Source organism: Phycomyces blakesleeanus (assembly GCF_001638985.1).
Source record: "Phycomyces blakesleeanus NRRL 1555(-) unplaced genomic scaffold PHYBLscaffold_2, whole genome shotgun sequence".
NCBI classification, from domain to species: domain Eukaryota; kingdom Fungi; phylum Mucoromycota; class Mucoromycetes; order Mucorales; family Phycomycetaceae; genus Phycomyces; species Phycomyces blakesleeanus.
This window is the reverse complement of record NW_017265135.1, coordinates 2,413,716-2,437,280: the sequence shown is the minus strand read 5'-3', so window position 1 is coordinate 2,437,280 and position 23,565 is coordinate 2,413,716. Positions and strand designations below refer to the sequence as shown.

General features: G+C 36.3%; 6 protein-coding genes and 1 non-coding gene across 7 annotated transcripts; 4 read left to right on the top strand and 3 right to left on the bottom strand.

Moving 5' to 3' along the window:
* Positions 1–1,109: 1,109 nt before the first annotated feature.
* PHYBLDRAFT_102225 (hypothetical protein) lies at positions 1,110–1,640 on the top strand (the record flags this gene model as incomplete). The annotated part of the gene is made up of 1 exon (XM_018427690.1): positions 1,110–1,640. A coding segment is annotated over one exon (531 nt), but the record flags the coding sequence as incomplete, so codon positions are not given.
* A 1,480-nt stretch (positions 1,641–3,120) lies between these two features.
* On the bottom strand, positions 3,121–4,415 carry PHYBLDRAFT_139860 (hypothetical protein; the record flags this gene model as incomplete). Its single annotated transcript, XM_018430293.1, has 4 exons — positions 3,121–3,285; positions 3,385–3,567; positions 3,632–3,937; positions 3,993–4,415. The coding sequence occupies 4 exons, from the start codon at positions 4,413–4,415 to the stop codon at positions 3,121–3,123; spliced, it is 1,077 nt and encodes a 358-aa protein (XP_018297886.1).
* A 789-nt stretch (positions 4,416–5,204) lies between these two features.
* PHYBLDRAFT_t41 lies at positions 5,205–5,276 on the top strand. The gene has a single exon. It is a non-coding gene; the product is annotated as a tRNA-Pro (tRNA).
* A 5,697-nt stretch (positions 5,277–10,973) lies between these two features.
* PHYBLDRAFT_58890 (hypothetical protein) lies at positions 10,974–13,102 on the top strand (the record flags this gene model as incomplete). The annotated part of the gene is made up of 7 exons (XM_018440402.1): positions 10,974–11,058; positions 11,114–11,346; positions 11,420–11,657; positions 11,711–11,816; positions 11,864–12,795; positions 12,894–12,968; positions 13,077–13,102. 7 exons carry the CDS (start codon positions 10,974–10,976, stop codon positions 13,100–13,102), a joined length of 1,695 nt encoding a protein of 564 aa, XP_018297885.1.
* Positions 13,103–15,410: 2,308 nt separating this feature from the next.
* On the bottom strand, positions 15,411–17,476 carry PHYBLDRAFT_162897 (hypothetical protein; the record flags this gene model as incomplete). The annotated part of the gene is made up of 7 exons (XM_018434705.1): positions 15,411–15,441; position 15,602; positions 15,825–15,878; positions 16,272–16,566; positions 16,725–16,751; positions 17,068–17,093; positions 17,197–17,476. 7 exons carry the CDS (start codon positions 17,474–17,476, stop codon positions 15,411–15,413), a joined length of 714 nt encoding a protein of 237 aa, XP_018297884.1.
* Positions 17,477–19,261: 1,785 nt separating this feature from the next.
* PHYBLDRAFT_58888 (hypothetical protein) lies at positions 19,262–19,683 on the bottom strand (the record flags this gene model as incomplete). Its single annotated transcript, XM_018440400.1, has 2 exons — positions 19,262–19,331; positions 19,415–19,683. The coding sequence occupies 2 exons, from the start codon at positions 19,681–19,683 to the stop codon at positions 19,262–19,264; spliced, it is 339 nt and encodes a 112-aa protein (XP_018297883.1).
* Positions 19,684–21,569: 1,886 nt separating this feature from the next.
* On the top strand, positions 21,570–23,506 carry PHYBLDRAFT_139856 (hypothetical protein; the record flags this gene model as incomplete). Its single annotated transcript, XM_018430292.1, has 4 exons — positions 21,570–22,108; positions 22,174–22,413; positions 22,478–22,837; positions 22,894–23,506. The coding sequence occupies 4 exons, from the start codon at positions 21,570–21,572 to the stop codon at positions 23,504–23,506; spliced, it is 1,752 nt and encodes a 583-aa protein (XP_018297882.1).
* Between the last annotated feature and the right edge of the window lie 59 nt (positions 23,507–23,565).

Below are 23,565 nucleotides of genomic sequence, written 5' to 3'. Positions count from 1 at the left end.
CATAAGATGTGAAAGGGGTACAATCTTTGAATTTATTTAATTGTATTGTAATCCATGAAATAACGTGTTGTAATAGACATGTCTACCCAAAGAAATATGATGGAGGTCGATGATGAACGTAAGGTTTATTTAATTCAGATACCGTTAGATATTAACCAAGTGTTATATTCTAAATGTAGCTATCTTAACCCATCAACCCGGAGCCCTGGAAGAATCGTACACTCAGACAAACTCACCTGTTTGGGAAGGAGCTTCAATGTCTGACACTGAAGACGTTTCCGTTACTAATGACGCGATCAGCAATGGCGACAATGATGACAGTTGAAGCAACAGCAATGAAATCAGTGAAGACGAAAGCGAAGACGATGTTATTGAGCTCGACAACAATGAATTGAATAGTGAGGGTCAGTTAGTGTTAAAAATTTTAAAAAAAAAATAGCGTTAATTTTTTTTTTTATAATAGACCCTTTTGCCACCCCCGATATGCCCCAGAACCCAGTGCACAGGTTCATTGCTACTTTTGTGGTGATGTTCGCTTCCCGCTATGTGGTTGACAAGGGCGCCGTTGTCTTGATCGAGTTCATCAACAAGCTCTTGACAATTTACGAGCAGGATTTCCAACTGCCCTTGAGCCTTCCTGGTCTTCAGCGCATGACAGGTTTTCAGCCATGACCAAAGGCATAAAGAAATTTGTTGTGTGTCAGGATTGTCACAAGGTGTACGAAGAAAGTGCATCTGTCCCGTCTCATTGCGATTTCGTAAAGCTTGGTGCACGCTCGCTTTGCAACTGCCAATTGACGAAAACATCAGCATCGGGTGCTTTGGTGGCCAAGCATTCATACTTGTACCAGTCCGTCGTTAATATTTTACGAATGTTTTTTCTTCGTCCAGGATTCGAGGATAAAATTAGACATTGGAATCACGAGCTGAAGATGGTGGATACGATGTGTGACATATACGACGGTGCCATGTGGAAGGAGCTCAAAGACAAAGATGGCGTGCAATTCACAAAGGATTCGCGTTCATTAATGTTGACTCTCAACATCGACTGGTTTCAACCTTTCGATAACGTCACGCACTCGACTGGTACCATATACCTGGTAGTAAACAATCTGCCTCGCAATGAAAGATACAAGCCAGAGAACACACTTCTCGTAGGATTGATGCCTGGCCCGAAGGAACCCAAATCCGAAGAGATAAACCATTATCTCCGGCCTATGGTAGATGATCTGATAAGATTGTATGAGGGACTGGCAATCCCAACTTTCGAGTGTCCTAGTGGTGTCCGCGTCCGTGCCGCATTGATGATGGTGGCCTGTGACATCCCGGCAGCAAGAAAGACAAGTGGGTTCACCTCGCACAACAGTACATGCGCATGTTACAAGTGCAACAGACATTTCCCTCGCTTGGAAAACGGTGTCAATGTTGACTTTCGTGGGTTTGACTTCTCTCGGTGGGTGCTTCGTGACGGTGTAGAGAACAGGTTGCATGCTGAGGAGTGGGAAAGTGCTAGTACCCCCTCAGAAAGGCATCGGCTGGAGGTCGAAAATGGTGTTCGATGGTCGCAGTTGCATCGCCTTGGATACCTTGATCTAGTACGTGGAACGATCATCGATCCCATGCATAATTTATTTCTGGGAACGCCTAAAAGATTGATGGATTGTTGGATCAAAGACGAAGACATTCAAGATGGCGATTTTGCGGCAATGCAGAAGACTGCAGAAACGATGATTGTGCCTGGTGGATACACCTCTTTGAACTCAAAAATAGGAAAGCAGTTTTCGTATATGAAGGCAGACGAGTGGAAGTCATGGGTGCTCGTATACTCGCCAGTTCTGTTGAAAGATGTTCTTGCAAAAGACAGATTCGAAAACTGGATTAACTTTGTTGATGCATGCCGCCTGTTGATCAAGCCAACGATCACGTTCGATGAAGTCAACACTGCCCATCAGTTCCTTCAAACTTTTTGCACCAGATGTGACGAGCTGTACAACGCCAAAATCCTCACCTGTAATATGCACCTACACCTCCATCTTCGAGATACAATTCGTGATTTTGGACCAGTGTACGGTTATTGGCTATTCGGGTTCGAGCGATTTAACGGGTTGTTAAAAAATTTGAAGACAAACAGGAAGATCGGGTTTGAAGAAACATTTATGAAGAAATTTATTGAAGATGTGCACAAAGACGATCTTGTCAACAGTTTCCTTCAGAGTACCCGCCAGACATCTGCATTTCCTCTCCTTACCAAACTCACTTCTTCCTTTACACCCGCCACCATTCCATCCATCCGTCAACGTACCTTCCGCATACAGTCATTTGTCGAGGCTTCTGAAGATCCAAATGTACTTGTAAAAGGCAACGAACCTCTCCCTCCTTCCGCATTCCCTCTATCATTAAAATCCGCTACCACAATGAGTGACATTCACTATGTTCATCTCTTACAATACTACAAAGTTGCGTACAACAATGAACAATTAGTTCACTTTCAACAAGCGTCGGAATCACCATACTTTGTCGACAATACAATCACCCTGTTGAAATACATCAACATCCTTGGGCAGGTCTACAAGGGTAAAGGTGAATCTGGAAGTCGTGGCTCTCTTGTACAAGCAAAGTTCATTGGAAGTACTGGTGAGCATATCATTGCATACATGGGTCAAATACAGTACATTTTCACCCATTCTTTCACTCCTCCACCCACCTCTTCATCCCTTACTCCCTTGCTCCGCACCCATCGCCGCCCAACACAACTTCTTCACAATTCTCAACATATTTTTGCATTTATCAAATGGTACACACCCGAAAATGATAAATCGCGAGAGTACGAACACGTTGAAGCCTGCTTTCCAACATTTTCTCCTGACGATTTCCAATGTGTATTGCCAGTGCATAGAATTATGTTAGAAGTAACAACTGCTGAGCACACAACACGCAGAAAAGTAAAAAAGATGCTGGTCATTCCTTTGCCAAAAAAACAATACATTTAAAAAATAATAAAATATAACTCCCTTTTTTAAAGGCACACAGAAAAGAATAATCATAGTGTTTGTATTTGTTGGTACGTTTATCATTGTCAGATGGAGGATGTGGAGGATGTAGAGGATAAGAAAACAAAATTTATTGAAACTCATCTCTAAAAGCCCAGTGAGGGAGAAGGGACGTCAATCTAGGCGGGACTGCTAAAACAGCATCTCTACCGAAGGACCTCTTCAACATCTGATGCGAATTGAAGTCCATGCGATTACACATAAAATCATCAACAACCGCAAGAAAGTGATTGTACTAAATACAAATAAGTGATTAATCAAAGTTCTGTTTCATTTAAATCCATAAAAAAACAAAAAAAAAGCTATATACAATAATGTAAACAAAAGAAATTACATCGCTTCTCCAACTTGGATGCACTGTACAAATCGCACGGTTGCTCGAGACTCCAGGCATATCGTCTTCAGATTCGCCCTCAGACATTGCTTCTTTTTGTAAGAGTCCGTCGCAGCTCTTACCCACCTTCACATCAATTTCAGCCTTGGATGTATGGTAGGTCAGCTCGCGGCGGTCAAAATGCTAGTTTATAAATGTATTAATATGAATACATTTAATTTGCAATCAAAATATACTTCTAACATACATCGGTCTCTTGACCTGCTTTTCTTGACCGAGAATTTGTCTTTTTGCGCGCTTCATAGGATTCCTTGACTCGGCGTCTCGTTCCACAAAAGTTTGTGTAGATACAATCACTAACATCGGCCTGTCGAACACTAGTCCCAACAACCTTTGTAGCCAGGTATGCATGAAGGTCATGCATCAGCTGTCTGTTGGGTGGAAGTCTGTAATCAACATTAACATCCCAACTGCGCTTGCTGTCATTAGCTGCAACTAGTTCCGGCTTATTTGATTTGAAGTTGTGTTTCTTCAACTCTCCTCGGATAAGAGCCTATACTTAGTGTGAGATATTATGTTGATGAACTACTGTACATCTCAACACTTACTAAAACTCTAATGCGATCCTGTTTACTAAGTTCACCAGCGTTTGCACCAGTAAGAACCACTGGACCAACAGAAGGAGCAACAGAAGGAGCAACAGAAGGAGCAACAGAAGGGGCAGCAGAAGAGATATCAAAAAAAGCCTCAGAAGGTGTTGTATACCAATCCAGAGTAGAACCAATGGAAGAAGCTGCGAAAGGGACAGAAGCAGAAGCAGGTATAGTAGTAGGAGCAATAACTGCAAGAAGTTCTCCAGAGGCATCAGCAACGCTATCAAGTATTTCCAATGAATATTTGTCCCCCTTGATGACAATGCCAATGTTTGAATCCATGGTCTTGAGGCTTTCCTCCATAGCGGTGAGCCTTCTTAAAAGCTCAGTATATTCCGGGGATGGAGCCGGGGCAATTGACTGACGATTGTTAACCATGTGTTGTGGTGGTTGAAGTTGAAGAAGTTTTTAAGAGGAAGAATTGAAGATTTGAGATTAGGAACGAAGATTCGTGAGAACTTGTGTAGGTTTTGTTTATTGAGAAAGGATTTTATATCAAAGTTTGACCAGGTTCCTACACTGAACTACTACTGCTATTTATATTGTTTTGGATTGGGAAAATTATATGACTGGGGTCAGGTAATCGATCCTATCTGAGCCTTAATCAGAGCAACGTGATCTTGGGATAATTAATGTATGATTAATTATATAAATGTGTGTAGTCCCAATGAAGTATTAACATCGAAAGTAAATGTGTTTATGAGTTATAATTATGCTTATAATAATCCACTGATGTATCCCATATTATGGTGATATCATCATATGAAATATAATCACTATCATGCATGCTAAACCTGTGTGTTAAATAATAAAGTAATTGGTAGACACCTTTGACTGGAATAGCTGAGGCCTTATATTATTTCCTTCAGACTTATTCTCAATTACAGCAGTAGTCAATACTCATTTACAACAGATACAAAATCCTTTCTCAATAAACAAAATTTACACAAGTTCTCACAAATCTTCGTTCCTAATCTCAAATCTTCAATTCTTCCTCTTAAAAACTTCTTCAATTTCAACCACCACAACAAGTACATTGGAAAAGAGATTGGTAAAATAAAATTATACAAACCTCTCTTTTATCTCAAAACTTTACAATACTTGCTTATCAGTTTCTATTTGTATTGTTTTGTTAATATAATTTGTGCATCTTGAGTAAATATCAATGGCTTCTTGGTTTAGTGGTATAATTCTCGCTTAGGGTGCGAGAGGTCCCGGGTTCGATTCCCGGAGAAGCCCTTGAATACATCCCGCTGGGATAACATTTTGTTTTTATCGATTTAAGTGTCGTGTCCGAATTCTTGTCAACTAACCAGGATGATGATTACACGTAATTCTCTTTTGAGAGCGACAATTTTATTGTGTCCTTCAAATCTGAAGATGGTTAAGCGCAGTATAATAGCTCTTCTTTTATTTAAATATAATATAATTACTACTGCGGATAGTGCACAACATTAGTTTAGAAAACTATTGAATATAACGCAATTCATATCATTAAAAAGTGTATATATATATATTTACCATCTCTTTTCTCCCCAATTGTGGTTGACCTTTTAACTTTGTTGTAATAATAATACAAATATTTATAGTATTCATAAAAGTTTTTTTTTAAAAAAAAAAACTATCGCATTATTTGGCCAACAAGACATTATAAAATACGTTGTTTAGCAAACGTGGGTATCGAACTTCTATAGCCTTGGATATATATACGTATTAACCGTTTACGACGTGTATGTCAAGGTAAAAGCACATGGTGTGCTTGTACACACCTCACACACATGTATATACAATATATGGGTATTATGATGAAAGAAATTATATTTTAATAAGTTGTGTATTTATGTATGGTGTAAAAAATCATATATATATATATAAATAAAACGTGTCCTATTTCAATATGTTTTTTACATACATACATACATATATAAAGTGAATATTTTTTTTTGGTTGCTTAAAGAAAGGTACATATAATTTCAAGAATATTTTGACCACAAATAGGATATATAGATATAAAAGAAGAATAAGAAGGTATCAAAGAGTAAAAGAAAAGAAAAAGAAACTTCTTTCATTGGCATTGTCTTTTTTTGTTGTTGTTGTTGTTTTGTTTTGTGAGTCTTCTTGAGGAGATAGAAAAAAGATGTAAAAAGAAAAGAAAAGAAAAGAAAAGGCATTCATTAATCACGGAAAGTTCTATACTTCCCACTGCGTTCACCGACAATGTCTCCACCCATGCTCTGCAACCCACGCAAGAAATCCCCCATGAGTTCTCCAACATCCTCCTGACTTCCACTTCCATTACTATGCATAGATCGGGTATCAATACATATAGATGCAGGTCTTTTGATACTGTCGAACGAAACACGATCACGAATATTAATAATAGTAGGGGGCTGATTGTTCATAGTATCGAATCGTCTAGGCATGGTTGAGGTTGTACTGAGTGAGCGGGCTAAACGAGGAGCATCGGGGAGATGGTCATGTCTGCTACCATTAGAACTGTTACTACTACTGCTGCTTATATTATTATTATTATTATTATTATCCAAGTTAAGGCTGTAGCTGTGACCATGACCATGCCCATGTCCGTGTCCGCTAGTATGGTTTGAGGTATAATCCGATCTGGAAGAGAAGATTCCACAGGAAGTCTCATCCTTATCAGGTGGTGACATATCGAGGTAGCCAAGAGCGGGTAGAGGAGTAGAATTTGATATAGAGGGAAATGTGGTTGAGACCATGGGACGAGTGTAGCCGAGCGTTGAATGCTTGGGACCTGCATATGATGGCGGGCGACTATGTGAATTGGGTGTTATTGTAGGAGTATCGCCAAGATGATTGGTGTGCATCATCCAGTCGTTAGGTATGTCGAGACTTTTGCGGTTTTCACGAAGGTTCGGCAGCACGATCGGCGGACGAACAAGCACATTTGGAGCCAGGGAGTTGTGCCGGCTACGCTCAAACTGACTATCACTCTCAGACACAGACTTTGTCTGATGGATATTCTGCAGGTCGGCACTTTGAGATTTACGATGTCGAAGAACTCTAGCAGTGGCGGGATGGCGAGGTTGCTGATGGTGCTGAATAGGTTGTTGCTGGATCCGTTGGAGGTGTTTGATCTGGTGATGCTGGTAGTGCTGATAGATAGGTAGCGTGAGCGGAGCGGTTGTGGTGGGAGAGGCTTTTTCAGAAATGTGCTGAGTAGTCAGCGAGACTGAGCGATAATGCAAGTTGGGTTGTGTTGGGGAGTCTGCGGAAGATGAGGATAAAGATAAGGAAGAAGTAGGCAGTTGTTGAGATTGTAGTGGAGGTGGTGACTGAGGAGTGCCAAATGATGTAGATCGGGTGCGAAGGGTTTGTAGTTGTGGTGCAAGAATTGCCGAAGACGTGGATGTGTTTGAGAGGGTAGAGGCATTAGAACAGGCATCCATAATCGAGAGAGGGTCACCTTTGAGGAATTCGATGGAAGCTTTCAAGGTAACCAGAGCAAAACTGAACTCGCCCATTCGACCGTGGTGTTAGCATTTAGAATTTTGTAAGATAGTTACCTACTTGTGCTCGGACCGTTTGATATGAGAGAGTCTGAAATGCTCCATATAGAATGCAAGACTGGCTACTCTAGTGATACGACTGTGCATGAGGACATAGGCAAGAAGAGGAATTAGTTCGTCAGTGGTGACAGTAGAGTCTATAGAAAATTATATGGATATCAAGAAATGTATTGTTGAGAGCTTGTGTTTACAGAGTGATATATTGTTTTGTTAGTACTGCTTTTTACCGTTATTTGTAGAATCTACCGATAAACTGTTGACATAACGATCGACTGCTGCTGTGATGAGATCGAGGGTTGATTTTACACAGGCAAGTTTTTCTAGAGGCGTGAATGCAGGTTGGTCTTTTGGCATAACGTTTTCATCATCGAGCGAGGGTAGAGGAGCGACATCGAGGTCTACTCGACGTAGACATACAATGGCTTTCCTAAAGCAGGAAAGAGGCATTTCTGCAATGGGGTAACTGACTGTGTATTGGCGTAGAGTGATTGATTCTTTGGCATAGGCTTTTGAGAGAGATTCGATATATGTGTCTTGTGATTGCAAAAAGAAGCGTAAGGATTGGATCCAGATCTTTTCATGCAAGAACCCCATCACCACGCTTGAGAGCAGGTTAGTAAATAAAAATAAAATGATGTAAAGCACACATAAGCTTACTTTTCTACTAATTCTAGAAAGTGATCGTGTTCTGACTGTATGGAGATTGCGTCTCTAAAGAGGTTATTTTTTTGGGAAATTGTCTAGATTGTGTGTTAATTTAATTTAATTTAATTTATTTATTATATATTTATTATATATTTACCTTGCATGCTTTGTCATAAATGTGTATAATCTTATCGACTGTGTAGGTATTAAATCCGCGTATATAGACATAGGTAGAGACAAATTTGCCAACCGTAATTTGGAGTTCATTGAGAGCCTCATTGTTTTCTGGGAAAAATGCGAGAAACTCGAGATCCCTAAATTTATTTATTTTTGGAATTTTGATGAAAATCTCTCCCTTTTATTTATTTATATATATATATATATCTATTATTCACACACACACACAGACACAGCTATAATATTCTACTCTCTCACTCACTCACTCACTCACTCACTCCCTTTAATTAAATAACACACACACACACATATATATATAAATATGTATACTTACGCTCTTGAATTTCGAATCGTAGGAATAGTAATTGTGTTTGGATTGCGGTATTGTTGCTGTTGATATGCATGATTAACAACAACCAAAAAAGAAAAGTCATATTTAATACAGGTTTAGACTGGCGACTTACAATCGGCTCTCCTTCCAAAGGCCGTTCGATCATGAATACTCTGATTTTCTTGTTGGATATATACACAAGCTCTTCAGCAGTTACATGGACAGTTCTCTTTTCACGAAAGCCTGTATAAATTGATGATAAGTTTACCAGAAACACTAACCATATATATATATATATATGTATGTATATAGACATTTACCGCCCATTGTACTGATAATAATATGCTCAATAGAAATAACTTTTCCATTTGTGGCCTGGTATTGTCCTTGATAATATGGTGATGCAATAAATGAATGGCTTTCTACATGAAATAATTTTAAGAAAACCACACACCAGCAATCGTTATTATCATTATCATGATTATTGAGAGAAAAATAGATTATGATATATATATAGGTAAGAATGAAAGTTGGAGGGAGAATATCAAAATAACACAGACAGATAGACGTGTTAAGAAAATAATAAAATATAGAGGAGGTGATGGGGTTAGGGTGGGGGTGAAAAGAAGAGCCAGAGCCATAGAATAACATGATTAGAAATTTCCTTAAAAGGTGATCTGATTGTAAGGTTTTCCAGTATGTCGAGTATGAAGATATATATACATAAAAGAAGAAGAAAAGGTTGGTGAGAAACGTACCAATAAAATCCTTTGTGAGGACAAGGCCTTCCAATGATCTGGAATGAGGAACACAAACTACGGTAGAGTGTGCAAATATCTGGTTAAAATGGGAGCGAATGTACTGGTAGAAACAGTTGTCTTCGAGTTCTTCTGGTTCGAGTGGGTATTGTGTAGAGGGAATTTGCGTGACTGTTTGGGCTGGATGAGGATGTGATGATGATGTAGGAGAAGGGTCTGGTGATGCTCTTGATTGAATCATAGATGCCAATGTTGGGTAAGTTTGTTCTCTTGCGCTGTTTAGAGATTGGTGATGGTCTGCAGAATAATTTTGCTTTTTTTTTACACCGTTCTTTAGAAAGAAAGGGAACGCAAAAGACATTCTATATTTCTATTTTAAGCAAAAGAGAAAAGCAAAAGCAAAAGCAAAAGCAAAAGCAAAAGCAAAAGCAAAAGCAAAAGAGAAAGAGGAAGAGAAAGAGGAAGAGGAAGAGAAAGAGGAAGAGAATTAAATAATCTAAATCTAAATCTAAATCTAAATGTAAATCTAGATTCTAAATATATAATTTATATATCGATATCGATATTGATATTGATATTGATATTGATATTGATATTTGTTATATTTATTGCTATGGAGATAGATATATATTGCTATATATGTATATATGTATATTCAAGAGCAAAAAAAAAAAAGAGAAAGAGAAAGAAAGAGAGATGAGTAGAACTGAAAGAAACCAGGGGCACGCGATTTTTTTTTAAGGTGTGAAAAGTCACATTTTCAATTTTAATAGGGCGAGAGTTTTCCCGCGTAATAGAAAGATATGGTTCATAGTGAATAAATCACGCCAAAAGCAACATAGATTGATGGAATTTGTCTGATTAAATAGCATATTGAACCCCTCTGATGTGTCAAATATTCTTAAAAAAGATATCATTTTATCGATTGAATAACCGATTCAATGCAGCCAAGAAGGGGGTTTGTGGGGGAGGTGATTCAACACAATGAGAGAAAGGCATGCCGCTTAATTATCCAAAGAATAGCACACATACATAATTCCAAGTGAGTATGATGATAGAATCCTCACGGTCACAAGTCAAGTTGTTCTTTATAATAAAAAAGATATACGCGCACACAATAATTCATCCTTTTAAGAGAGAGAAAGAGATCCCTTGCAAATGATCCACTTTTTAAGGATAGTCTGACGCAAAGACAATCTCCATCTTAAGACAACGTTACACTCACATAAAGAATATCCATCTTTTATACATATATATTCTTTATATTGTATTTTGACGGCTGTTGATGGCAAATTCTGGATCATTTTCAAATCAATATTTTTCTTTGATTATTTTTTCCCTTTTGGATTTCTCTCTTTCTCTCTCTTTCTTTTACTTTTTATTTTATATATATATATATATATATATAGTCTTATTAAAGACCTATATCAAATACATCATTTTCTTAGTTATCAATACCTAGACACAAGGTGTCTCCACTATGAAACATCGATCGCATTCAAACCAACCTCTTGGAATCATCCTCCATGACGAAAAGTTTTATTTCCCAGGCGATATCCTCAAAGGTAAAATTATATTTTCTTCAATAGATTTCTTAAATAATCAAACATATCATCCCAGGTACTATCATTGTCCACCCAAAGAGTCCGACTCGCACAAACCATCTTCAGCTTCGCTTCACAGGCGAAATCACAGTGTCCATCAAGGACAAAAAGACAATCCCCCTCTTTCAGATAACAAAGATTCTTGCCGTTAGCAAATCTGGAAAAGCACACGTATTGGAAGCAAGGCAGCATCACTTCCCATTCGAATTTGTCGTACCCGCAGACCTTAACCTACCAAGCACCATGGAGGTATGATATATACACATATATATAATCTCACAACTCTTGCTCAGCATCCTATACCAATCATTCAAAAAAAAAGCACAAAAAGAATGCTAGTGTACGCTATAGGCTGACCGTAGTACAGGACCGACCTCTAGTCTTGGAATCCCTTTCACCTAAAATAGGGTATTCCGTACCTATTCTGGAACTCATTGACGTGAACGCACCACACCTAAGCATGGCTCAAGAAAGAATAGTCGAAATACCCTTACCAAGACCATCTCTTGCCACAAAATTTTATTGTAAAGTGTCTATGGACCGCCTTGGTTTTACAAGAGGTAATCCCACAATTCTTCATCTCATTTCTCTAAACACAAATCCAAAACAATAGGTGCAATAGTTTGTCTCAACATAACAATCAGTCACTCTGAACTCCTCGTGCTAAAAAACGCAATATCGGTTGAATTGATAAGAACAATTGAAATGCAAACAGACAAGTAAGCATAGATATATAACATTACTTAATAACTCATTATTCCAATAGAAATTCACAAAAGAAAGAAGACGTATTACGATCAAGACAATTCGATCTAAACATCATCGGTCCTTTCAACTTTTCACAATCCATTCCATGCCAGTTGACGATACCTACATCAACTCCACCATCGACTGCTCACCTGTCTTTAAAGATCGACTATAAAATTCGCGTACGATTTTTGATCGATGGAAAAAAGCAGGCACTAGATATACCAATGATGGTCGGTACCTGGCCTCCTACCGCAGTACCAATAGATGACGAAGACGACGAAGAAATATATCAGTCCAAACGTCCTACCATGGTCAGCGAAATAAAAGACGACGAAGACAATATCGACGACGAAGAAGAAGAAGAAGAAGATAAAATACAAGACAGATATAGATACAAATACAAAGACAAAGAAAGAATAGAGAAAAGAGAAGAAAGACATGATTCTATATCAGACCTTCAATACCTTCAACTCCAGCCGCAAAAATCTTCTCGGCCGATATTGGTGGTCGAGACAGGGGTCGGCAGGTCCGGTTCTGGTGCGTCTCGGTCATCAAAGCACTCTAACGGATCCTCAGCATCTTCGGAATCATACCTTACCCATCTATCTTGGGACGACTCCTCTCTCTCACGCAACACATCCCTCAGTACCACCCAATCTCACCTTGATAATGTCTTTAGACGCTCCTCTTCATCGACCACACCTCATGACCTTTATAGACCTAAATCTATCGCTGCACCAATGCCTCTATACAATCAGTCTGGGCCACCCCTTCCAAAGCACGGATGCATATCTGATGCCATAGTTCTCCAGCCAATCATCACTCCACATACTCACATACAAAGTTTTGTTCCCCCTGACCTTGATGACGATGATGATGACGAGGACGAGGACGACGACGACGACCCTATTATAATTGCCCGTCGAAATCAACGAAAACTTCAAAGAAGTAACCGTGCATTAACCAAACCAAACCAAACCAAGCCAAAAAAAAGCGTTTGATACGCTTGTATATTACGTACTTATTATTACATTAAATTACATTAGCTCTTTATCTCCCAATAAACAAAGAAAAAAACTGGTTGTATGTTATCAAGAAAGTCTCTCCCAGCTTAAACAGCGGTGAGCATAATACAAGATTATTATTATTATTATTGTCTGATTAAAATTTACCAAAATCCTAAATGATCATATATATATATATATATATATATATAATGTAACTAACAGAGACCATACCATATAATACCATCTAAATCAATCCAGATACCGGGTACTTGGCCATAAAGATCGCAAGATAGCGATAGAAAAATAAATTACTGCAGATATTTAAACACGGACACGTAAAACAAAACAGACCAAGAAAGGATCCAGATTTTTGTAAAGGCTTGTGGTTATGTGGTCATATTATGAATATCACTTACAAGAGACAAAGAAATATCGTTGGTAATCATTCATGTAGCCCTAATATAGAATAATAATTTTAACCCGTAAAAGATTAAGATTACCGAGATTTTTCTATTCTCACCAAAATTCTGTCCTGAAAATCTCCTCTCCCACATAACTACAAATTGCCAGCCTAGAGCTCATTGAATATAGTACATATAGACACACCAATATATCCACATATCATCTTTTCCAGATCCTGTCAGGAATATACGTCGACTGAAAATCTCGAGGGATATTTTTTTTTCTTATAAAAAAAAATGTCATTCAAAAAGAGCTTTACTGTGCAGTAATGAAGCACCTGATGATACTAAACTACAGTTAATAGTGACATCATTAAGTCTCCAGTTTTTAAAAAAACGCTTTATTTATTTAATGTTGTAGCCTTTCATTTATTCCACGGTTATTATTTTTGGAAATCCGGTTTTTCTTAATGAGTTATAACATATGTATATATATATATATAGTAAATAAGCCTAAAAAACATACCCACACACTGTAGAAGGCTACTGGTAAGAGAAAAAATATATAGCATACAAAAGTCATCCGAGAGTTTACCATTAAGCTCAAAAACACCTGAGCTGTCTATAAGGATATCCTTTTTTTTTTATCTTAATGAATTACAGTTTTGGTTAAACTGGTGTGCTTCTTTTTTTTTATATGTATTTCCAAGTCAGACAAACTTGTGTGAATGCATCGGGGCGCATATAATGTCGCTCTATCCATCACACTAGGTCCCTTTATTTGGCTTAATTCAAATCACTCTCGAATTTATAAAGGTGTGTGATACAATCGTTCCAACACCAAAGGGCGGTTTTTTTTTAAAAAAAATAATGAATCCCAAAGGGGTAGTCTTTTATTTTCAAAAAAGAAAAATTCCAATCAAAGAAAAGCAATGGCTGCAATTGATACTTTGGTAAGCTATTGCTTTCATTAGGTATACTGGAGTTGTTTGTTTCAATAAAGCTGTAGGGATCAACGTGACAATGAGGTAATGTATGAGGGTAATAGATATATGTAAATGGCTTGCGTTCAGCAACTATCTTGCCAATGTAAATGTGACATGTTTTACCTCTCTCTGGTGTATAAACAATACAAGATAGGGTCTTCTTAACAATGAATTGGCAATTTACACGATTCACATAGTAAGAGTGCGTAATGTACATGCGTTTGGTGTTAAACAGCCTTGGGAGGTTACTAGCTTGTCAAACCCGTTAGCAAGAAGGGAACCAGAGAGTTTGGTCGTGGAGTTTGTGTTTCACTCAATTGTGGTGTGTATACCACATGGTTAATTCTGTCATTGAAATACAGGTACAAATGAAAAAGAAGAAGAGAAAAGGTTTACAGTAATGCCGTGAGGCTGAGCTTAACTTACCCAATGTATTGCAGTCTGAAAGAAATAACAAAGTCAAGATTTTCTTTCTTTCTTTCTTTCTTTATACGCTCATTGTTATTCGTATATTCTACCTCTCAGCCTTACCCTCTAAGAAAACCTCCCCCCTCATTTCCATTCTATTTTAACAATTTTATAGACTGTCTTGTTTATTATAAAAACCAATGTTAGGTCATTAATTCGATGTTAATAAAGACCTTTGAGCACTCAGATCTGCAAAGTTGTACAGGACTCTAGCCAACTAAAGACTTCAACTTGAAATATTCTAAGCTCCACATGCTTTTCATAAAAGGTCTACTAATTGCACAGTAGCTTTCTGGGTATCCCTTTGCTATATTTTCAGAATTTTATGTATATTATTGATTCAAACCAAAATGTTCATACTTTATATATATGTGTGTGTGTATACGAGTCTTATTAGAGCTTGTGTATTCAGTATTTTGTCTTGCTTGAATTGGTTATTTGATATTTAAATTGGAAAACTGGGAATAGAAATGTATACCGAGATCTTGCTTATGCCATTGTAGGTTTATATTCGAAACTTTTATATTTTTATATTTTTTGCTATTTTAATAGCGTCACTTTAGAAGAAAGAATAGAATAAAATTATTGGCTACACATTTTATTGATGTTTGTCAATTTTATCGTCAAACCTTGATAAAAGGTGTAGATTGATGGTGTTAGTGTCACACTTATTTTCCTATATAAGGCAATGGGTTTATTCCTTAGGTCGAAAATCCAAGTGCCCAAAGGTCTCTAGTAAGATGATGATAATATTTATTTTAAGACTAATTGTGTCATCCTAACATTTTTATAATTCTGCTTTAAATACAATGTGTATCAGCAGAAATAATAGTAAGATAGAAATTAATATGTACCCTTTGGCCAACCTCATCAGTACAGCAAGACGAACTACCCTATAGAAATAAAAAAAAGGCGATTTTAGTGAATTGTTGCAAGTTTTGTAGGGTTGTATAATTGGATTTTAATTAACCACCAATTTCTCTCTCTTTTATATATATATCCCATTTTTTTACGCCACCGTGTTTTTGCAGTCTATGTAAACTATCTTTTTCCCAACTTCTTCAACTCAGTACAAGAACTAAAGACAATAAAATTATTCAAATCTAATAGCTTACCATTCGGTAACAAACCCCTCTGAACCCGGGCTACATTAGATTTCATTACACTGTCTACAAATATCCTGAGAAATCTTATAAGCAGTTCTTAGGGTGATATTCATTTATCATTATTTTGGATTTTAAAAAAGTAGGAAGCAGATATAGAAAGGGCAACACAAAATAGGTTTATACTCTTTGATAAAAAGAATCAATTAAACAGTATACATGCCTTTATCAATATCATAGTATTTAGAGAATAGCTCGTAGCAATAGATGAATGTATATCATATATCCAATTTATAGCCTAAACTGTTAATAAATATCATATATATCAGAATTTCTTCTTTATATACTTCTTCTATTATTTTGACCAATAAAAGCCATAAAATTCCAATACAAAGCATCATTAATTTGTTGAACCACTTATAAGAATAGTGATACCTAAAAAAAAAGGTGTAGATCTACCATGTTTAAAGTATTTGATTGGATTAGATGCGTAATAATCTGAAATCTCATAAATAGTATTTGGTGAAAATAATTTTAATTTACTAAAAGCTGACATGCTGTTGGAAGAATTTATAACTCTGAACTCATAGGCAATATATGGGTTTGTAAATGATATAAGAACCCGTATATTGCCTACGAGTTCAGAGTTATAAATTCTTCCATTTCCTATAGTGTTAGCTAATTTTAAACCTTTTAAAACACCCCCTCGTTGTAAACACGGACTTTGTTGATATGATTCTGTGAACCGTCGCACCTAATTAAACATTACACTGAATCTTATTGTAGCACACCAGGATTCATGCGGTGAAACTTGTTTGCTTGCAGCATTGACATCTAAGAATAAGACATTCTGCACATTCTTGCTAGAAATTACCAATTAGTAAATTGTATATCATATTTTTGAAATTTTACTGGATCAATAGTACCCAAAGATGATATCTAATGACAAAAAGAAGTTATTATCTATATATTCAAAGCTCAAAGTAAACTATCGAATGCTTGAAATACTTATTTCTTGTACAAATATTTTAAGTACATAGCCTTAACATGATCAATAGTAAGTCATTACTTGACTGATGTGATCTGCTGAAAGTGCGAGCATGATAAATATAAATTTTAACAAAAACAGGGATCAGTCACATAAATCTATTTAAATTATTCAATATTCCTTGTCTCAATCTCAAGTAGAAACACTATAGTAAACCTATCGCTTTTCCATTATAGTTCAAAAAAAGCCATTTTTATTTTAATATACCACTCTTGTACCACCATGCCCGTTTTCTGCAATCAATGTAAAGCACCCCACTCTACCCCTCACGGAGTACAGAAAATGATATTAAGGTAAGACTCTATTTTTTTTTAAAGAATCTACCTAATGACTTACTAACTGTCATCCTTGAGAAATATCTGGCGATATCCAGGTCAAACGATCCATCTTTTCTTCTTCTTAGTGTTATTCCTCTAGAACTTTGCAGCATTTGTCTCATATGCTGACCCTCCGAAACATATTCGTTTTCTGTTATGGTACTTTCAGCTTGAATAACACCAGTAAACCTATCAGAAATTGGGATATCATGTCGAGATAGGTTAGGGATGTGTTTGAAGTTCAATACAACAGCAGGAGCTTTATCCCATAAAATATGCTCGAGCTGTAACAAAGCCATGTTTTCCAAACAATTTAGACTGTCATATGTAATTATATAGAATGATTTATAAGAATATTAATAAGATTGAAAAGAAAGGCTGGTTGTAATAATATCTTAGAATACCATGAAAGGCTGAATATGGCGCCCGAGCTCAGAAATATGAAAAAGGGTTATAACCTTACCTGAACCTTTGAAGAGAGTACCGTGAGCATAAAGGACAGTGCTTGAATGTATCAAATTAATTGATAGAAGAATATGTTGTTTAACAAATAGAGCTTAAAATATATTGTATAGTAAAAGTGTATAATTATCCACGATAGAAAGAACGAGAAACAGAAAAATAGAGAACATACTTCTGGATTTCCCTCTAAGTTCTCTTTTTCCCTTCTGTAGCATTCCCTAACATGTCTATACTAATCAATTGATACATTTCTTATTTACGTATAAATAGAGTACTTGTAGATATCACTGAAATAAACAGCATTTTTATCATTGTTTTGTCTTTAAAGCTTTAAAGATATATTTCATTTCAAAGAGCCTAGAAAACTTGGAAAATATGAGTACTGTATAGAATAAAGGAAACGCAAACTAAAGTTTTTTTTTTCTATTTTAGGAATTATATTTACTTAAGATGATGCCCAACGAGCCAAGCGGCACTCATTTTAAAGAATAAGAAATATAAGATATAAAAATAAGTAGTACATGATTTCAATTTTTTTATTATACAGATTCCACAGAAAATATTATCCAAAGCGTCAATAAAAAGTATGCTTAGCATTATGTACTACATGAATTCTGTATAATAATAATAATAATAACTAAAAGTCCATTATGACACATGTATATGTCCCAAGATATCCACCTGCAAAGTAAAGTCATTAGATAAATCAGATCATATATATTTAATAGTCCCGCCTTTTTATTCGACCACGAACCAAACATATGCTGGAGTATTATATGAAGTAATATACAGCCAAAAGCAAAAATATTCCGACATCTGAGCCTAAAGAGAGAGAGAAAAGACACGAGAGAAATTAAAGCATATTTTCAACATGCAACTGCTCATCAGTAATAATAGCTAAAGCATTTAAGCTTCAAATACAAGGCGATATACATACTTATTGAAATATAAGAAAAAGAAAAAATATTAATATTTGGTATTGCTCCCTTGGTATTAATTACAGCTTGGCAATGATGTTGCATGATGACTGCCAAATCTGACAAGAGGCCGATATCTATTTTTTCCTACTCTTGTTGCATGTCAGCCTTCAAGGTTGTCACGATTTATGATGTTTGCCCTCTTATTATTCATGCTTCTTTAGATAGCCCGTTAGAGATGCTTAATAGGCTTGATATCCACGCTCTGAGCTGGCCATTAGTCAAAACCCCGGATCTCGTAACTGTCCTTTCACCACTTCAAATATAGGCCGGCATGGAGGCTGGCGTTGTCTTCTTGGAACATAAAGTGGCTTTTGTGTTATCGTATCGTATCGTATCTTTCTTTTTTTTTTGGAAACCGGATGAGAAGTTCTGAGCCAAGCTGTTCGCGTATTGGTATTGGTTTGGATTGCCGTCTAAGGACACCAAAGGCCTGAAATCACCTGTATAGAACTAGCGCCAAATAATCACACTATCCTTCCCTTACTAGATTCTCTCAATTATACGTTCTTCCTTGAACCTTTCGCTAACTACTCTGATAGATTTGGTTAATTTATTATTACATTTGACTATAAATATAGATTAATCGGTCCAATGGACATCCCCACGAGTTCAATATACCTGCCTTTTCTCGTGGCCTTCTGTTTAGTTTGGCTTATTTGCTGCAATACATGCTCCAAATTCCAAACGCTTTGGACAGCTAACTATTATATTTCTACAGAGGAATAATTTTATCTCCTTTTAAAAAAGGCATTAAGCCTAGAATATGAGACAAAAGAGTCCTTTTGAACCATTTACATCGTATGACTTTCTGTCTTCCCCTCAATATATCTAACCCTTTTAAACCCTTTTATTAGCTCTGAATGCTTTGATTTATCCACTATTTTAATGAAGTACTCGACAGTTGATAGGCTCATGCCAACTATTAATGACATATAGGCAGCACCGAAATCTCCTGGATGCACATAGATACGGCATTCATATTTGTGGGAACAACTTTTATAATATGCACCGCTGACGTTTTCTAATGAAACCATGTCTTTCGTATCTGATTCGATTAATAACATGGTGAGGAAACGATGTTCTTATTTTTACTTTTTAGCCATTCTTTGCGGGGTTAAAACTTTTTTTTTTACCGTGAATGTAATAAGAGTAGATATCAGTTTATATATATAGATTTAATACTGAACATTTATGCAGATACTACATATTTTAAAACCTTGAGCAGCGTAGAAATTTACAGCTGTTTATATATTTATTGACATGTTCCGCAGCCATATGTCCAACCTTTTTAGAAATAAAGGCATGGCTAAATAATACTAAGGTACAATCCTATCAGGATCTCCTGTGGGATGAGCAGGAGCAGGAGAAGGGGAATGAAGGAATGAAATCCAGATGATTGGGAAAGTATTTGGTATTTGAGGTCAGAAAAGGGGAAAACAAGGCCGTAATTATTTCTATACCTAGGGCGAAGAGATTACAGAAAGCTACCAAGTGGAAATCTCACAGAAAGGGAAGAGGTGGTAAAAAGCATGTCTTTATTAGAAGAGGAAGTCTGAGTATTTTCTAATACTTCTATTCTTATTTTTGTTTTTATCTGCTGCAATTTACTGGCTACTTTTTTTGTAGTAAATGAATAAACTCACTATGTTTGCGTGTTTGTTCTTGCTCTTTCTTACCCTTAGAAAAAAGATGTGAATATAATGTCTTTGAAGCTATATAAATCTAACTTTGGAAAGAAGATGATCTTATTTTGGAAGGTATGTATATAGCTTTTAAGAATACTGTAAAGTTTCTAAGACAATAATACAGCATCACACAAAAAATCCATATCAAGAAAACGAAAAGAAAATCTTGGCATATATGCTCTCAAGTGGCAATACAAAGATCCAGATCAAAGTTTGATAGAGAGTACTTGCAATACATACATATATATTCAGGCGAGCCTAATAAGCCTACAATTATGAAGCAAATTTTGAAATGGCTTTGGAAAGAGAGACAAAACCTAGATAGAAAACAATCTATAATACATACGTTATAATAAATCATAGATCAGAAACTCTAAAAAAAAGTAATAGTGACCATATCCCCCCATTAAATAAAGCCAACTAGTTTCTTTTTTGGATATAATACATATCTCAAGCTCTATAATAGCTGTTACCCAGAAGCATTAATTATCTATACAAGAAAAAAAAAATGTCAACTGTCTGAACTTCAATTCATTTCTAAGTTCACACAATACAACGTCTTTTTGGAGGGTCTTATACGTAGCTGCGGTTTCAACAGGCTTCAGTGTTGTCCTAACTATTAAACATTAGGGCTTGCCAAGAAAAAATAGTAAATAATCTAGCCAAGTAAAAATCTTAATAAATCTGGTTATTAAAAGAGTATCTGTGTAAAACCTGCTTGAAATATCTACTATATATATCCCATTTGGTGGTTGGTACTGATTATCATATTTATGTTTGTATTTGTTGTTAATATCATCTTATACTTTAGCTGAAATAGAGTATCTCGAGGCATCTTAAAATATTTATTCGAAGCATATAACACTAAGTAGCTTATAGAGTGTCTAGTGGCTTAAGAGCGAGTCATGGCAACGAATATTTCTTGGTGCAGAAATATGCTTAGCAAGGATTACTAAAAATAAATCAAGATAAATCGAGCAAACATGACTACTTTCTCGAATCTAATGGTTCCAAGAAAGAAAAAAAAACCTACTTGATATATATATATGTATTTCCATTGCAGACAATATCAAACTGTCATATTGGGGTATACATTTGTATTTTATATGCGAAACGTGTATGGCAGCTTGCTCAGCATTTTGTCCCACACGAATCCAGAAATATATAAAAAGATGTTAAAAGTTTATTATGACACATTGTTTACTATTATTTTTATAAATTAAAGTACTTTCAATGCGTATAACGTCTATATGTGAGTAGATAATATGCTATGCAACTTATGCAACTCGCTTGTATTAATACATTGCACCTCTTACATTGCAGTTTTTGCAGTTTTTGCAGTTGTATCAGCCGCAAAAGCTAAAGATCAAATTACTTACAGTGTCATATCTCTCGAAGGTGGCAGACAGGATATTAGCGTTGTGGTAGATACTATATCATACCCCCTATTACAGTCGGCCCAAGTCCCTGTACTTTATACTGGGTCTGCACCTATAGCATCCAAGGACTACAAGTATTCGATGAGTACCGGAAGGAACAGTATGAAGACCGAGAATTTCAGTCGTAACAAAACAGAGGAGAGTACACCAAATGAAACTTTTGGGCGCCCATGGAACACTCGCGTACTTTCCAAATTGAAATCAGCCCTTCCTCCAATTCCATCAATCGATCGTATAAAGTCTCTTTTGCATATTGACGGTGAGATCGCTACCATTCATTTGTCTGGAAATCAATCAGCATTTGACAACATGCACAATAATCCAATGGAAGAAAGTTTAGTAGCCGCTAATGTATCTTACATCAGGTAATCTTGATATAATGCCACTTATTTCTCTATACACACTAATGTTTCTCTACTACAACCCATAGCCCTCACGGCATACATACTTTCTCTAATGTCGAGCTTGAAATAAGTGGTCTTAGCTCTCGCACCTTTCGCAAACTTTCTTATAATATCAAACTGAAAAAAAAAGCTAAAAACCATTTGTATGGTTACCGTCGGCTCAAGCTACGTGCTATTAACAATGACGATTCGTATATTCGCGAAAGTATTGGTTATGATATTGTTAAGGCAGCTGGACTAGCTGCGACCGAGTTTTCTTACGTCAGGTAGGCTATTGTGGGTACTTTATCCAAGTCAAAGCTATGCACTCATACATATTTATACCTACAGAGTAATAATGAATGATCGTCCTCTTGGTCTCTTTGGGCTTATTGAAAATTATAAAGATCCTTGGCTCAGTAATGAGTTTGCAAACGGCAATGTAAAATATGAGCAAGGAATTCTTTATCAAGCAGTCTATCAAGTAGACAATGGAAATGTGAACATTACCCTTTCTGACTTATCTTACTACCAAAATATAACAAAGTACGAGACCGGGGCTTACAAAATCAAGGCTGATTCAACAAATGGGATAGCAAGTCTTGACCCATTGATTGAGTTTACAAAATTTATCAAAGACGCACCTACAGATACGCCGAATGCTGTACATATTTGGAATAAAAAACTTGATACAGAAAGCTTTCTTCGTTGGTAAGTTATTTAAAGTTTCAATAAAACAAAAATCTAAATACACTATTCAAAATTAGCATTGCCCTTGAGATTCTTCTGGGATTTTCAGATGGTTATATTGGCACAGGGAATAATTATTATCTTTACCTTGACCCCAAAACCCAGCGTTATATTTATCTACCATCAGATCTCGATCTGATTTTTGGAGCTGGTTTCATTAGTACCGTATCCATGACTACCGGAAATTACTCGGATTTTCCTTGCTTTCATTTGCGACCTTTGATAGCAAAGATGATGCAAATACCTACGTTCAAGACTCGATTGGAAGAGCTAATCGTTGAAATTACAAAGAGACTTTACAACCTCAAAGAGTTAGAGAATCGTATTGATGACGTTGTGGACATGATTGAAGAAGATGTTGCATGGGATTGTAGTCTCCCTCGGGTCAGCAAAGGTCTTATTCTTGGTGACATCGATGGGAGTGAAGAATATTCTCTATCTTTAATCCCTCCTATGGTTGATATCCCTACCGCACTTAATCTTTTCACAAAAAATGAAACCATTCCTCTCAGGGTTGCCGTTAATGGTCCTACTGGACATCTTGCTTCACCTGGTGTTAAGGAATTTATCAAATGGCAGAGTGAAAACACAATGGAATTTTGGCACAACACCACAGGAGAGATTTTTTAAGGAATATGTAGAAGCTACAGAAAGTTCAGGGTCATTATACCACATTTTCAAAAATAAAT